General features: G+C 35.8%; 1 protein-coding gene across 1 annotated transcript in view; it reads right to left on the reverse strand.

The window, feature by feature from the left end:
- Positions 1–17,895, reverse strand: part of mtrr (5-methyltetrahydrofolate-homocysteine methyltransferase reductase) — a 39,532-nt gene that overhangs the window by 11,392 nt on the left and 10,245 nt on the right. The window contains exons 10-12 of the mRNA XM_073830733.1: positions 14,982–15,024; positions 14,296–14,482; positions 13,864–13,982 (exon numbers count right to left, since the gene is read on the reverse strand). Coding sequence (XP_073686834.1) covers positions 13,864–13,982; positions 14,296–14,482; positions 14,982–15,024 — 349 coding nt within the window. The remainder of the gene's footprint in view (positions 1–13,863; positions 13,983–14,295; positions 14,483–14,981; positions 15,025–17,895) is intronic.

Below are 17,895 nucleotides of genomic sequence, written 5' to 3' on the forward strand. Positions count from 1 at the left end.
TATTTATAAATCATAACTTTATACCCCGACTGTATGACTTAAAATCATGACTTCATACTAGACAGTTGTGACTGTTTCTCAAAATTGTGAAAACGCAAAACACCAAAAATGAATCTTTAAATCTTAATAAAGTCCATTTATTTCTCAAAATTGTGACCTTATACCTCACAATTACAACTTTCTCAAAATCACAGCTTTATTTCTCACCATTGCAACTATTTGTCAAATATGTGACCCTGGACCACAAAACCAGTCTTAAGTCGCTGGGGTTTGTTTGTAGCAATAGCCAAAAATACATTGCATGGGTCAAAATTTTCTTTTATCCCAAAAATCATTAGGAAATTAAGTAAAGATCATGTTCCATGAAGATTTTTTGTAAAATCCCTACTGTAAATATATCAAAATGTAATTTTTGATTAGTAATATGCATTGTTAAGAACCTAATTTGGACAACTTTAAAGGTGATTTTCTCAGTATTTTGATTTTTTTGCACCCTCAGATTCCAGATTTTCAAACAGATGTATCTCAGCCAAATATTGTCCGATCCTAACAAACCATACATCAATAGAAAGCTTATTTATTGAGCTTTCATATGATGTATAAATTAACCTTATGACTGGTTTTGTGGTCCAGGGTCACATATGTGCTACCATAATAAAATGCAAAACACCAAAAAAAGAATCTTTAAATGTTAATAAAGTCCATTTACTGCACATAGTAAATAAACTAAGGCTTCCTCAAAATCATGACTTCATAATACACAGTTGTGGCTATTTCTCAAAATTGTGACTGTTTCTCACAATTGAGACTTTACACCCCACAATTTTCAATAAATCGTGACTTTACTCCTCACAATTATGAATTACGATCACAGATAACCTTTTCCTGATCTTGTGACTATTCCCTTAAAATTGAGATTGTAAACCTCAAAATTGTTACTGGTTTTCAGAATTTTCAGAAGACATTATATGCCAAAGTTTCCACTATTTCTCAAAATTGTGACCTTATACCTCACAATTACGACTTTCTCAAAATCGCAACTTTATATCTCACCGTTACAACTATTTGTCAAAATTGCCACAATATACGAGTGAGTATATGAGTGAGTTTGATTGACAAGCTGACCAATTATAATGGCAAATCTGCCATTTTTGTCTGACAAACAAACCAAATAAGAAAATAGATTAACGACGGTGGGCTTGAACTAGAAAAAAGGTATGTATTAATGTCTTTTCATGGTTGAAACAAGATACCTTCTTATGTTCATTCATTCACTTATTTAGCGCTGTAACTAGCAAAGAGGAAGAGATTGTCAGTTCACATGGCACTCGAACGGAGGCACAACAGCAATCTGTCATGGCACATTAAAGAGTCACAAAACAGTATTCATTGTTTAATGTTTGAAAAAAAAATCGATTATTATCGGTAATGAAAATCATCGACAACGATTCTTATTATCGATTAATCGGGTCCGCCCACAGCGCACATACAACTTCAGAGGGTCATGTCAAATTACAGCACTGAATGACGCATTTCTATGGACACAATGCATCTAAAACTAGTGGAGGAAACAGAATGAGATGCTGCAGGAGAGTTACGTGATCCAAGTTGCCCAAAACATGAGAATTCCTTATTTTAAACTTGAAGCTTATAGCGTAATGGCTTGCCCTGTGAGGCGCTTTGACAGATTCGTTTGCATCCTCAGCATGAAAACTTTCAGTTTACGGTCATATCCTTATCTGTAAATTCACAAATTCACACAAGCATTTCCATTTATGCATAAAAGTCCATCCTGACAGTTTGTGTTAAGTTTAAATCTTCACTGAATGAGCGTGTCAGACAGCCGGAGCACAGATATGGAGACAATTAATACTCAGTGCAAAAACATTCATTGCGCTGAAATATCTGTCGTTGAATGTTAAATTTAGGTTTAAAAGACAACATGTAGTGCACTTATTTATGGAGAGTAGGAACTGTAAAGGGATAACAGCATGTAATTATCTGATATATAAAAACCAGACGTTTCATAGGCGCCCTTTTATATAAAGAAATTACAGTAAACGTGACTTTGAGCAACTCTCACCTGTTGGTTTACACCAAGTTTGTTTTTATTCATCTTTATTATCTGTATCATGCTATTCTTTTCATTTTTAATGTAGAGATTTAAACTTTGTTCACAATATACATTGCTTAACACATTTATTAAAACTAATTTATGTAATGTGTGTAACAAATCATGTAAGGTTTGTGCCACTGCTGCTCCAAACTAACAGTATTGTGATTCCCAAAATAATTTTTAGCTTTCTGTATTGGTTAGTCCTTGAATATGCAATATGCAATAAGCTTTTTAGTAAAAAAAAAAATAGTCAAGCGCTTTATAGTGTTTTTCTTCAGATATTTGTCTTTTCTCTTTATTACGACCAATGGTCTAATAAATTAAGCACTGTTTCATAACATTCAGTTGGCACGTTTGTTTGAAGGACATTGGACAGAATGTGGAATGTTGTGATTTTTGTCAATAAAATAAACAATTTTAGATTTAAGCCAATTAATTGATTAATCATAAAAATAAATCGACCAACTAATCGATTATCAAAATCATTAGTTGCAGCCCTACTTTGTTTCATAAGTTTCAAGTAACCTGCTCTGTCTTGTCTTCGGTGCGTTATCAGTGTCCTCTTTGTTTTCCGCAATGTACTTTTTCACTGATGCGTCACATGAGAACACAATGGCTTGTTGGACAAAGCAACAGCAACAAACTGGATAATTCTTTGCGAAGAGTCAATTGTGACCATTTCTTAGAATTAGTCATTTATTTACTTTTTTTTTTTTTTGGTTGCAAAAACTTCCACATGAAATCATAAACTTCCATATGATATCATAAACGTACAATTAAACAACAAACAGTCCAACAGTCCAGCACTTCCACACACATTCTAGCATAAACAAACAACCAAAAAGTCAACTAGCTCTTTTAAATGACCCTTCAATTCCTACAGTTGCCAAATTGAGCATAAATGATTTCTCCCTTTCATTTTTCTATGAGTGGTTCGTCTCCACCCCCTTAAACAGCCTCTGAAATAAACAGCCTACTTTATGGATTTCCTAAAACACTTTCGCAGTGTTACACAAACAATTACAGCCACAGATTAAAGGCTAAATGAAACGGAGAATGCATGGGAAATTTGTTTTCATTGAGAGTAATCACTTTATGCATTGTGTTGATGAGAAATTTAAATAACACACATAACCAAACACAGCCTGTCACATCCATTTCCCCACTGTCCCTCTCTGCAGGAAGCGATATTTTGCGAGACAGGGTTAACATTTTGGATGCTTCTTTTGGTCACGCCCATCTGCTCAAAGCTTGGCTCAACTGAGTTTGGCATTTGAACAAACAGAGGGTCCACAGCAGAGCCATTAGCATCTGGGAGTTCAATATCCAATCTGGAAATGGGCTTCAATAAACTAGCTTTAGTGGGGCTTTATGCTGCCCCAGAGGGGCCCGTACCAATATGAAAAACCTGGATTCCATTTTGTAACACCATGCAGACCAGATCCCATCCTGAATACAAATCGACTGTACTGCGACAGCGGGGACGACACATCCGCATCCCGAAAAAAAATTACAGCCTGCAGTTGGGTAGAATAGGAACTAACGCAATAGCTGCTACCTTTTCATATGAAGAATGAAAGCGAGTCAGTGGCCTACTCTGAACATTCACCTTTATAAATCACCATACTATGTAATCCTCCTCCTCACTTTCCTCTGAGAATATGAACTGCACTGTGAAAGCAAGAGACATACGCTGACCTCAGAGCTTATTGTAGTCGCTCAGAATAACATTTTCTGACTGGTGAGCAGCACGCAAAGTGTGAACAAAGAAACGGGTGTGAACAAGCATTTTATGCCTCTTTATAACATTTAACACAGTTTTACATTTTCTACAAAACATGTGAGTAAGGACATTGCTATGTTATCATGTTTCTGTGGTTACTAAGGTGTTATGGATGGCTGCAAGCAGTGTTACTAAGTTCGTTGTTTTCCCACAGAATTGCCCCTTCGCAAAGAGCTTGATTGACAGGCGATCTGACCAATCATAACGCCGAATACGCAATTTTTTTTGACAAACAAATCAGACAGAAGAGTATATTAACTTATAAATATATAAAGAGTATATAAACTGTATGCACTGTTGTCTTTTTCCGTGGTTGAAATAAACAACATTCTGATGCTCATTCATGTTTATTTTGTGCTTAAAGTAAAGAAGAAAAGACAATCGGATTGATCTACTAAGTCAAGTGATCTGTCACGACACATTAAAGAGCCACAAAATGCTATTTATTGTTTGAATTTCTTTTAAAAAAACAACATTTTAAAGCTGAGATCTTGTTTCACACCATAAGTAACCTGTGCTCTGTCTTATCTGTTGGTGTGTTGTCAGTTTCCTCTTTGTTTTGCTATGTATTTTTCACTGTGTGAGAACATGATGTGTAGTGTGAGAGCGGCACTGTTTGTCAGACATAGCAACAGTAACTAAGAAGGGCAGGTTTTTGTGAAGGGTCAACTGGGCTACTTTAACACTGGTTGTTTTTCATGTCCGTGGGTTGAAGCGACCCCAATAGCGTGATATTTAGCTCCTGGAATGCAAATTTTACCAGAGAAACCCGCCGTTTTTTTCCCCCCAGAATGTTTTGAGTAGCAATTGGGTGGGTTTTGGTGTGAAAACCATAGCTAGAAAAAAATCACTAAGGAGTTTTGAATCATTTTAGTCTGTTTTTTATGTGGTTTCAAGCGACAATGGCCACTGGTGACAGAATGTAGGAGTGTGAAGTGACGCAAGTCACTCGACAAAGTTGCAAAAGGTTTAACTTTATGCAAATTAGCTGCCCGACAACCAATAGGAGTGAAGGCTCTGTCTGTGAAGCTAACACATCGATCTTTAGTGTGCAGTCAATACAGAACAGAATTCTGGTTTTTATCTGATTTTAGTGGAACACATCAATGGCTATAGTAAAATGACCCATGAAAAAGTACTTTACTTTATATTATACTATATATTACATTATATTTATATCACTTTAAATTATTTTTTCTTTTATTATTTTATTTTTTAAAAATCACTGGCATGATAAGTAAACATTATGTTACATGAAGATATTTTGTAAATTTATCACTGGAAATATATCGACACTTGATTTTTGATTAGTAATATGCATTGCTAAGAACTTCATTTGAACTTTTTCTCAATATTTAGATTTTTTTTTGCACCCTCAGATTTCAGCTTTTTAAATAGTTGCATCTCAGCCAAATATTGTCCTATCCTAACAAATCAATGGAAAGCTTATTTATTCATAAGATGTATAAATCTCAATTTAAAAAGAAAAGGTTTTGTGGTCCAGGGTCACATTTTATGCAATGATGAGTTTAGCACTGCTGCAGTTCATTACAGTTTTCCCTGCATAATGTTGATTATTAGGGAAAAGAAAATTGATAATTTGTCAAATTTTAATGTTTTAGTCATTTTTTGGCAGTACAAGTGAGTTTAATTCATTTAATGGTCAATTGTTAAAGCATTAGTTCACACTAAAATGTAAATTGTCAATGATTACTCACTCTCATGTCATTCCAAACCTGTAAGACCTTTAATTAAAATACTTTTGATGAAACCCAAAAGCTATCTGACTCTTTTGAATGAGTATCGAAGACAGAAGAGAAGAAATTGTTGAACAAAGTCATTTTGTTTGTTTTCTTAGCTTCATAAAATTATGGTTGAACCACTGCTGTCACATTGAGCATTTTAATGATGTCCTTACTACCTTTCTGAGCTTTGGACATGGTAGTTGCGTTGCTGTCTAAAAACTCAGAAGTCAGAAAGCTCTCAGATTTGATCAAAAATATCTTAATTTGTGTTCTGAAGATGAGCGATGGTTTTACGGGTTTGGAACGACATGAGGGTGAGTAATTAATTAATTAATTGTTAATCTGATTAATGATTTAATGAACTCACCGCTGCTGTATGCAACTTCTTATTTTGCTTTTGTTTTGAAGGCAGTCTTATAGTTTTGTTCAGTTAATCCTGTAGCAGCATCAAGTCCTTTCTGCCTAAAGCTCACTGGCAGCCTGCAAACAGATGAATTGACTTTGACCTTTAGTGAGATTCTTAGCCAGTCTCCTACTTTCTCCACCGCACAATACATTTCCGGCTGTCTGCCTGCTGCCATTGATTTACAGATGAGGAAATCGAAGCATCCTCATGCTGTTTGCTCCTAAAGAGGAAACGCTGAGCTTTGTGACACAAACAATGTCCTGCTGACAGAAAGGTGATCGTTATCTTTAATTGAAGGCTGACATCAAGGTAGCCGTATTTAGGAGAATCTCAAGTTAAGAACGGCATGGAAACAAAGTTCGACAGCACACACTGGCGGTAAACCTGCACGTCTATGACTAATCTGTCTCAAATTCTTTCACAATTGTGGATAATGGTGTTTAAGAATATGCCTTTGTACTTGACAATGGAAAAGTGTAAACTGCTGTCATATCATTGTCTACAATTGAGCAGGCAGCTTCTGTTGTAATTGTGATACTTTTCTTATTGTTAGGGACAGTTTAGCGCAACTGTAATTTTGGTTTGACATACTGAACGATTTTTATTACTACAGTTGGGGTCACAAATTTACATCCCCCTTTCAGAATCTGCAAAATCTTAATTATTTTACCAAAATAAGAGGGATCATACAAAATGCATGTTATTTTTTATTTAGTACTGACCTGAATAAGATATTTCACATAAAAAAAATGGTTTACATACAGTCCACAAGCAAAAATATTAGCTGAATTTATAAAAATGACCCCATTCAAAAGTTTACATCCCCTTGATTTTTAACACTGAGTTGTTACCTGAATGATCCACAGCTGTGTTTTTTTTTTTTATTTGATGACAATTGTTCACGAGTCCCTTGTTTGTCCTGAACCGCCTGCTGTTCTTCAGAAAAATCCTTTCAGGTCCCACACATTTTTTGGTTTTCCAGCATTTTTGTGTATTTGAACCCTTTCCAACAATGACACTGATTTTGAGATCCATCTTTTCACACTGAGGACAACTGAGGGACTCATATGTAACTATTACAGAAGTTCAAACTCTCACAGATGCTCCAGAAAGTAAAACCATACATTCAGAGCCGGGGGTGAAAACTTTTAAAATTCGAGGATCAGGGTAAATTTTACTTATTTTGTCTTCTGGGATACATGTAACTATCTTCTGTAGCTTCTGAAGGGCAGTACTAAATGAAAAAAATAAGATATTAAGGCAAAAAAAGAAAAATGTGCACATCTCCATTCTGTTCAAAACCTTTAAACAGGGTCATTTTTATAAATTCAACTGCTGTTTGCTTTTGTGGACTATATGTAAACATCTTTTATGTGAAATATCTTATTCAGGTCAGTACTACATAAACATAATATGCATTTTGTATGATCTCTCTTATTTCTGAAAGGGGTGTGTTAACTTTTGACCTGAACTGTATATAGAAAATACTACTACTATCATTAATAATACGACATAAAAGGATTGCAAAACCATTAAATAGTGCACAAAAACATTACAAGAAACCAATCTGTTATTGATCTGTGGCCTAGAGCTAAACCAAACATGCTGAGCTGCATGACTGCCTCGACCTTGACGGTTTGGAAGGTGATGTGGTGTTTGAGGACAACTTTTGTCATTCATCATTAATGTCTCATCCCACTCTCCCCCAGACATGTCTGAAACATTCATCAAGCGCGTTCGCCTCGGACACTGGCCCCTGTGATTACCTGTGGCCCTTGTGTCACTTACAAACTATTCGTGTACACACACAGCAGGGATCACATCACCGGCCAACCCTGCGCCAGGGCAGACGGCTTCATTCATATGTAGTCTTGGCGTGTCACTCTTCATAGGCCTCTGGCACTGAGTATAAATCACACACGTTGAGATGACAGGCCTCCACAAGACACCTTTACAACCAGATTCTGAATTTATGCCCTTCTTCATTTTAACACCAGGGTCTTTGGAAACACTATTAGGCTTCAGAGATAATATGGCAGGGAGCAGGTCAATAGCACATTTACACTTTCTTGTCTTCCTCCGACCTCTTCAGATTTATTTTTATCACCCTAGAGATGTTTTTATGCTAGCTTTTACACATGAGAATCAATAAACTTCCTTCCGCTTTTAAAACCTGGTTTATTTTTTTGGAAGATGCATGATAAATGGTTGTTTAGACTTACTGCTCTTTGGAGTGTGGAGTCGTTCTGTAGACAACTATGATTTTTGTTCTGACAGCTGTGTTTGTTACAAAATGTGCAAACATACTGTTAAGAAACAGTAATACTGTAAAATATTATTACAATTAGAATAACTGCTTTAAATTGTAATAACTTAAAATGTAATGTGAATTTTCAGCGTCATTACTCCAGTTTTCAGTGTCACATGATAATTTACAAATTACTCTAAATCTGATTTACTGATCAATACTATCTATCAATATTATCAATTATTATCATTAGTGGAATTTTAAAAATTATGTTATTTTATTATTATTTTTTAATAATATAAATCTTTCATATTTTTGAATATATATATATATATATATATATATATATATATACCAGAGATGGGGACTCACACACACAGTGACAGACTTGACTTGAGACTCGTCCTCGAAAGACTTCAGACTCGAGCTGCGGGACTCGTGAACAATTTTTATTTTTAGGAAACAACTAATGAGCCCGCCGTTATTCCCCTCCCTCCGTTTTTTTATTTTTATTTTTTAGGCGCGGCTGCCACACATGAGAGGACAACAAACACACGTCGACTGCTGTGCTATTCATCATTAGCTTTGGATTTAAAAACTGCAAACAAGACGGCCCAAACAAAAAAGGCAGAATAATAATATTTATATCTTATTTATATATATATAACGTTTGTGTATATAGGCCTATATGTAGGCTACAATACATGTGTATATTATTTTGAAACAATAATAAATTAGGCTCAAACATTATTAACAAACATGCGTGTTTATTTGAGCACTTCCGTCAGTGAACAACCAGCCTACAAAACGCTAAAATAAATAAAATAAATAATACATTTAAATAAAAAAGTAGCCTAAATAAGAATGTTAAATAGGCTATTAAATAAACATTTGTTGCAAAAATTCCTTAAACCTCGCCCGGACCTTGTCTGGGCCCGATCACGTGGTTTCAGACTCGATCGGAATCGGACATTACCTCCCGATCAGGACTCGGATATACTGTAGGCTACATGTATATATATTAGGGGTGTAACGATTCATTCATTTTCTCGATGCATCGATTACAAATCCTGCCGATGCATATGCATCGATCTTGAAGCATGGATTTTTGAATAATGAATCTTTGTTTCAGTCAATAATCGATTTAATATTTTAAAATAGAATGAATCGCGATTATATAACGAATATACGATGGATATCTAAAAAAAATATATATAAAAATCTTAAATTAGTTGCGTCTGCGACGTAAAGTGCGCCCTCACTGCAGTCTGCAGTGGCGCAGTGGATTACGTCACTAATTCGTGCCTGTTTGTTGTCATCTGAATGAATAAACGGAGCAGTGCACAATGGAGGGCAACGAAGAAGGAGAAATTTGCAAGGCACCAGCCAACATGAGATCAAAGGTTTGGGATTACTTCGGTTTTCACAAAGTAATGGGAAAGAATGACAAGTCCATTGCAGTTTGTGAACTGTGCTGTATGTACACACTTTGCTGTATTTCCTAAATGTTCAGGAAATGTGTGCAATGTTTACAATAAAAGCACTCATGGTGCATTGAATATGTAGAAGTAGTATTATTTTTCTGGGTTTACTTGCCTTAATGTATTTTGAGTCCTAAGAAGTTAAGCTATTGAACTGATGTCCTGAATCAAGTTATTAAATCTATTGAATGGTCATGAATTTCCCAAAAAATGATTTTATTTGCTCAGATACAGATATATACTAAAATTTACAGAATAGAATCGTTAATAATCGAATCGAATCAAATTTCATTGTTAATCGAATCGAACTGAATTGTTCTGATTTGCAAAAATCGTTTTTGAATCGAATCAAAAACCTCTGAATCGTGAATCGAATTGATTCGCCGTCTACCCAAAGATTCACAGCCCTAATATATATATTGTCATTATTTTTTAACACATAGATCTATAGTTATGCGGTGGCAAAGAGTTAGACCTCTTGACTCCACACACAAACACGGCAAACACTGTGACACTTCTATTTTTTCATTTGTTTACATTAGGGATGCATTTTCGATTTTCGGCCGAAAGATTTTTATCACCGAAACAGTATGTTGATGCAAACGGAAACCACTGCCCGCACGTACTTGCCTGAAGCAACACATCTGCGGTGTGGACGTATTTCAGTATATCTGAGAAAGACCCACGGATAGCGATTTGCAAAACTTGTAATGCCGAAATTTCAAGAGGGGGTGTGTCTGCAGTCGTACGTGCAGTGATGAGAGCATTGCGTGCAGACAGATGTGGCTTTCAGTGGGTGAAAAACAATGGCTTTACGTTGGTGTTACGTCACAATATTTTAAAGGTATGTCTTTTCAATATAATGTACTTTGTGTAAGGTTTGTTTTTGAAAGTCTTAAAGCTCATTGACTGCAGTGTTATTAGGGGTTAAGATAGTCTTAATTATGATTTCAGGTGGTCTTAAATGTGGGGACTGAAAGACAAGAATTGCGATGAAACTTCAAAAGGCTATCCATTGAATAAATATGAGCGCTGCACTTTCAAAGTCATTTGCTGCACTGCTTTGTGTACTACCATTCTGAAAGCGCCTCCTGCTGGAAGAGAAACACGTAGAGTTGTAAATGTGAACTGAAGGATCCACAAGATAATGTAATAAAATTTTAAACAATTAAACAATTTAAACAAAGGCAGTAAAATATATGTATACGTTATTTAAGTAATTGATAATAATTGTTTAAATTAATATAATTGGTTTATTCTTTGAAACTGTAATATTAATTTATGCAATTGCAATGCCTTGATTTTAGTAAGATTAGTACACTGTCATAGCCATAAATGCAATGGTACTAATAATTGGCATAATTCTTTTGGTGTTTCGGTTTTCAGCCTTGGTTTCCTCTTTTTCGGTTTTCGGTTTCGGCCAAGAATTTTCATTTCGGTGCATCCCTAGTTTACATGCCTGCCGGGTATTTTAAGTTGAGGTATTTGTTTTTGTATTAGACTTTTTTTTATATTTACTGTTGCACTAAAGCCCAGAATTGAAGAATTTGTGTAATTTATTACTTGATTGTTCAAGCTATCTCACAGAAGTGTTGTTGAATGTTAAAATAAGGTGAATTAAATAAAAAATAAGGAACATCCTGGATCTGTTTCTTCGCTCTTCTTTATTCTTTTGTTATGTATTATAGAAGTATCGGATCGGGACTCGGTATCGGCAGATACTCAAAATCAAATAACTCGGACTCGAGGGCAAAAAAACCTAATCGGGACATCCCTACTTTAAAATATAATTTATTTCTGTGATGCAAAGCTGCATTTTCATCAGCTATTACACTCCAGTCTTCATTGTCACACGATACTTTCAGAAATCCTTCTAATACGTTAATTTATTATCAATGCTGGAAACAGTTGTGCAGCTTAATATTTTTTTGGATCCTGTGATACTTTATTCAGGATTCTTTGATGAATAAAAGATGAACAGCATTTATTCAAAAATAGTAAAGATTTCTATCACTTTACTTTTTTAATTTCACACATCCTTGCTAAATAAAGGTATGAATTTCTTTCAAAGAAAGAAACAACTTACTAACCCCAAACGTTAGTAGTGTTTATTGTTACAAAACATTTCTATATTAAATAAATGCCTTTTTAACCTTTTTTTATTAATCAAATCCCGGAAAAGTATTACAGGTTCCAAAATAAATATTAAGCAGCAGAACCGTTTTCAACGTTGATAAATAAATAAGCATAAAAGAATGATTTCTTAAAGGGGTCATCGGATGCGAAACTAACTTTTACATGTTGTTTGAACATTAATGTGTGTTGGCAGTTTGTGTACACATCCACCCTACAATGATAAAAATCCACCCAGTGGTCTTACCTTAGACCAGTCCCAATACGATCCCGATCTACATATGCATCTAGTTCGTGCGAATTGTTCCTGATGCAGCTTCACCCACAGCAGAAGTGAGTATAAGGGTTTATTATGCATCTTTGCAAATGGCCTTCCTTAATAATGTGCTTGTTGGCAAGTTTTGCCGATAAACGCGGCTAAATGCAGCTAAACGCACCTAAATGTGGCTAAAGTAAACATTACAGCTCCTAATCCCTCAGCAGAGAGGGGCGGGGCGAGCAGAGCTCATTTGCATTTAAAGGGCCCATGCGTAAAATGAGCTGATATTTTGCAGAGCTGATTTTGACAAGGTAAAAGGGTGTTTTTTTACACTACTATTGAGAATTTTTAACCAAAGAATCATATGAACTTGTGGAAAATGGGCATCTGATGACTACTTTAAGGACCATGTGACACTGAAGACTATAGTAATGGCTGCTGAAAATTCAGCTTTACATCACAGAAATAAATTCTATTTTAAAGTATATTAAAATAGAAAACCACTATTTTAAATTGCAATAATATTTCACAATATTCATGTTTTTTTCTGTATTTTTTATCAAATAAACACTGATGAGCAGAAAAGACTTCATATAAAAACCTATCAGTCATTAGATAAACAACTTATGTAAGGAATAACTGACGACGGGCCGTAGAATTCTTAGAAAATAATGCACACCCGATTTATTTTCGCCGAATTCTACGGCCCGAAGTCAATTATTCCGCTTATACTACAGTTACCACACCTCAAGACATCGATCAGATGATATATTTCAAGACATTCGTCCCGTTTTTATCCTTAAAACGCTATTGTGAGTAGGATTAATTTCTTACGCAGCTCATCCAACAGCTTCGTTGCTAGTTCCAAAGCGTAATTTTAGACCTAGTAACGACACTTGAGCCGTTGATAGCAAACTAATGCAGTTAATAATGAAGTTTAGACAGACCGACAGACAAGCAGACGGACGGCAAGAGAGGGGGGAGAGAGTTTAAGATCGTAAATTACCTCTCTCAAGTCTGTGTGTCTCTCAAAGGTGACTGGCAGCATCGTCTCTACTGACAGTTAAACTTTAAGTTCGTTTTCTTCAAGACCACGCCGTTGTTACCTCGCGTGAGAACGGTCATGTCGTTTTTAAGTTGTTTATCGTCAGAGATGCGCTAACAACATTAGCGCGAGTGCTAACTGTATGTGTGTGCGTCTGTGAGTGAGAGAGAGCGAGAGAAATAGAGTATGTGCTTTCCGTAGATAATAAAACGTAATATTGTGGAAAAAACATGGAAATAATCTGTCGTTTTTATCCTGTTGTTTACCGTATGTATTAGTTTTGCCAGTGTCACTGTAGTTTTTGGTTATTTTGCTGTTTTGGGCTGTAAGGACCTTTGAAATAACTGAAATCGTGTGGCGAAGTGATATAGACATGTAATGCGGTCAAAAGCTGCCTGGAACTACGTTCGCCGTGCGTTTCCCTGAATATAATGCACACCTCTAGAACGTTCATCAGATTCAAGCATTCAACGGCCCTGTAGTATAACAGCATATAATGTTGGTGTCTGCACAAAAATATTATAGTTTATCCCAGTGCACAATGCTGCTTGAACTTTCATGTGAACCAAAATAATATATTAGAAATAAATATTATACAGTATCAGCATCACCAGAAAAGAAAGAGTGAAATAAACCTATGAATGTACCTTTGCTGAAGAAATCCAATGAAGGGCGCCACACCTGTTCCAGGACCCACCATCACTACAGGAACAGACGGGTCGGCTGGTAAATGGAAGGTGCTGCTGGGACGAGGCCTGACATGTACCTGGAGGTGACATTTAGATCCAATCAGTTCTAATCGGTGTTGGGATTCTGTAATCCCACAAACAACTTCTGTTTAACTATAACAAACCCAGTTCTATACATTTGTAGATAGAATCTAAACCAAAAGCTTTTATGGTTGTTGTTGTTGTTGTTCTATTCTGCTGCTAGGATTAGTACACTTTCTCCAAAGCTTATTTCTGTGCAGCTTTTACCTCAATCAAACAACCCAATTCAGCCAAAATCCTCCCAGGGACTGTGAAAAGCTAATTCGAAGGTGAGCAGGCTCGCTAATGTGTAATGCCTACAGTGCTAACCTTCGGCAGGGCTGATGTGCCTAGATGCTCTGAGGCCGGTACCGTCCCAAGGGGCCGCAAGATTGAGGAGATGTGATCAGCCAGCCAGCCCGTGCACAACCCCGTCCTCGCCGGATGCTCGGGACGTGCAGGGAACTCCACAACATTGAACACGAAATGAACTTTCCCAGGGTGCTGAAGGCTGGAGCTGAGCAACGAGACAAAAATAAGAGACTAAGTGCTAACAATCCAGAACCAACCCTGAACATGAGCAAGCTGGTGGACCTCATTATCTCTCTCTTAATGGCCTGCCTCTATCGGGCCTTGGGGACCCCTGCTGACCGGACTTTAATATTTCAGAGCTCTAATGTTTCTGTGTATTCTACCAGCATCAGCGTACTAAACATAAGACATTAGTGTAGATGCCAGACCACTTACAGGCCAAAGGAGACAGGCAGAAAACAAATGAAAGTGGCAGCCGGTTCTGAAAGGACATCCTGTGCATCCAGTGTTTGACTTTGATCACAACAAATAGAGCATCATCAAGTAAGAGTAAGTGATGCATCAAATTCATGTCTATCTATAATAAACCGCACGACATCAAAGGAGGATAGAGACAGAAATAACAACCTAAAACCTGGATATGTCTCTGCTTTAATTTGCGAGTCCAAATATAAAGCACAGGTGTTTCAAACAAGGTCTCTTACCTGGCAGCGGAATAGGCTCTGGGCTGAAGCTTTGGCAAATGTTCTGTAATGAAGCAGAGGAGAGATCAGAGATGAAGATGGTATTGTGACCTTGAGGCTATTCGACCGCGTCTTGAGTTTCTCTTTTAGGGCATCCCCATCTGTGGATGTTACCCAAGATTTTTGAGTTGATGAGGGCCAATTTCTCAGAATAGCTCAATTCACAGCACAATGTTCATTTCCACTGCCTTTTTTAGGGCAGCTTAAAGCAAGTACAGTACATATATATATATATATATATATATATATATGTATATAACCATGAAAAGTTCAGTAGGGTTTGAAAGGAGAGTGTTTTAAGAATGTTAGGAGTGCCAGACCGAAATATCAGCCAGGCCAATTTATTGGTCAATTATTGATCAGTTTGCATTCATCCGTTTCCAAAATAATTGTTTGTTCCATTTATATATATACACACTAATATCTGAGTTTATATTTCACAATTCTGACTTTTTCCTCAGCATTGCGGGTTTAAGAAAAGAAAAAGAAAAAAAGACAGAATTTAAAATTTGCACGCTTGTATCAGTCGGAATAAGTAAGAATTTAATACAAATGTGCAAGTTTGTCATGCAGTTCTGAAAAAAAAGTCTGAATGCATCAATTCAATATAAATTTGCACGTTTGTATCACACAATTTTAAGAAAAAAAGTCAGTTTATCTCTTGCAATTCTGACTTTATAACTTGCAATTACGTATTATAAAGTCAGAATTGTTTGTCTCGCAGTTCTGATTTTTTTTCTTCGCAATCCCAAATTTATATCACAGAAATCTGAGAAAAGTAAGAATAAGTCAGTTTATATCTCACAATTCTGACTACATAACTCACAATTTCGAGTTTATATCACACAATTCTCAGAAAAAGTCAGATTTTGACACGTGAGCATGTATCACACAATTCTGAGAAAAGTCAGAATTTGATACAAATATGCAAGCTTGTATCACGCAATTCTGAGGAATAAGTCAGAATTTAATACAAATTTAATACAAAGTTTATCTCACAATTCTGACTGCATAACTCACAATTTTCCTCAGAATTGCATGTTTAAATCACGCAATTCTGAGAAAAGTCAGAGTATGTCAGAATTTAATACAAATTTGCGAGTTTATATCTCACAATTCTGACTACATAACTCACAATTTTCCTCGGAACTGCATGTTTAAATCTCACAGTTCTGAGTTTTTTTCCCCTCACAATTGTGAATTTATATCACACAATTCTGGGGAAAAAAGTCTGATTTTAACACAAATATGTGAGTTTGTATCACAATTCTGAGAAAAGTCAGAATAAGTCATAATTTAATACAATTTTGCAGGATTCTGAGAAAAAAGGTTATATCTCGCAATTCTGAATTTTATTCTCACAAATGTGAGTTTATATAATGCAAAGTCAGAATTAGATACAAATTTGTGAGTTTGTATCACACAAAAAAATCTGAATTGTGAGTTTATATCTCACAATTCGGAGAAAAAAAAGTCAGAAATTGATACAAATTTGCAAGTTTGTTTCCTGCAATTCTAAGAAAAGAAAAAGTCAGAAACTGAAATTTACAAGCTTATATCTAACAATTTTGAAGGGGAATAAAAGACTGATATTTTCTCTGAATTGCTTGTTTATATCTCACAATTCTGAATTATAACTCACAATTGCATATTATAAAGTCAGAATAGATATAAACACAATTCTGAGAAAAAAGAATTTTGAGTTTGTATCATGCAATTTTTATTCAGTGGAGGAAACTGGCTTCCATAGAAAACAGTTATGTATACACACAAACACAAAAAAGTTATAGCTTACTATTACAGATAAGTATGAACTGAAATTTTGCCAACTTTTTGGCTAAACTTTTTGGCCAAGTTCTTGGCTGAAAGTGCCAAAATGACAAAAATGTGAACAGAAACAATCTACTATCCATCTTCAACATGCAGAAAAGGTGGTATGCGTGTGAAATTATACAGGTTTAAAGGTTGTATCTGCGATTTCTAGCCTAAAACATAAAGTGTCAATTTCAGCTGACCTTTCTTCACGATCCGCTCGCTGCCTGCCCCATAAATTGTCTGTGAAAAAACCGCGTCTCTCTGGTCAGCCTAGGGTCCGAGATATGCCAAAAAAACAATCGGCACTACCAACCTTTCCACACATAAACAAACAGTGTTCCAACCAATCACCGTCAGGGGTTTGGTGTTGTGGACTTTCCTACTGGTGCTGGGATGTGAGGGAGGCGGAGCGAAAGTCACTTTATGTTTCAGGCTAGAAATCGCTGATACAACCTTTAATTGAACCTTATCTAGATGCAAATGATGACAGATAATAGAGACAAAAACGCTACTGAATTACACACTCCATGAAGACTCTGGAAGCATATTGCAGTCAAAACTCACATTCACTCAACATTAGAGTTTCCTATTTGTGCCTTAAAGTCCACAACCACGAAATCACGTTCTTGGTTATTGACACATTAATAAAGAGAGTTTTCCTATGCTTGCGTAGAAGCCAGGAGGCTATTTAATGCAAAAATCATTTCTCATGTGGAAGACAGAAAAGCTTCTGGCACCTTTTGATTCGGTTTTCAACTTTTGTAGTGATACTACTTGAAGGAAGAACATATTGTAATCACGAAAATAGTATAATAGATGTGTTTAGTTATTTCAAATAAATGCTTTATATTTTGTTTTCATCCAATAATATGAATTTCAGTGCAAGTAAGGACATTTTATAGCGTCCAATGAAACTGAACATGTTTTTTTACTTTTTACAAACAGAGGTAGTTGTTTCTCAGCTCAAATAAAGTGTATAAAATTCCCCTTCATCAGTCATCAAATGACATATAGTTTTCTCCAATTCGCTGAAATGATGAATCAGTTTGAAATGTTCACT

Source organism: Garra rufa, chromosome 24 (genome assembly GCF_049309525.1).
Source record: "Garra rufa chromosome 24, GarRuf1.0, whole genome shotgun sequence".
NCBI classification, from domain to species: domain Eukaryota; kingdom Metazoa; phylum Chordata; class Actinopteri; order Cypriniformes; family Cyprinidae; genus Garra; species Garra rufa.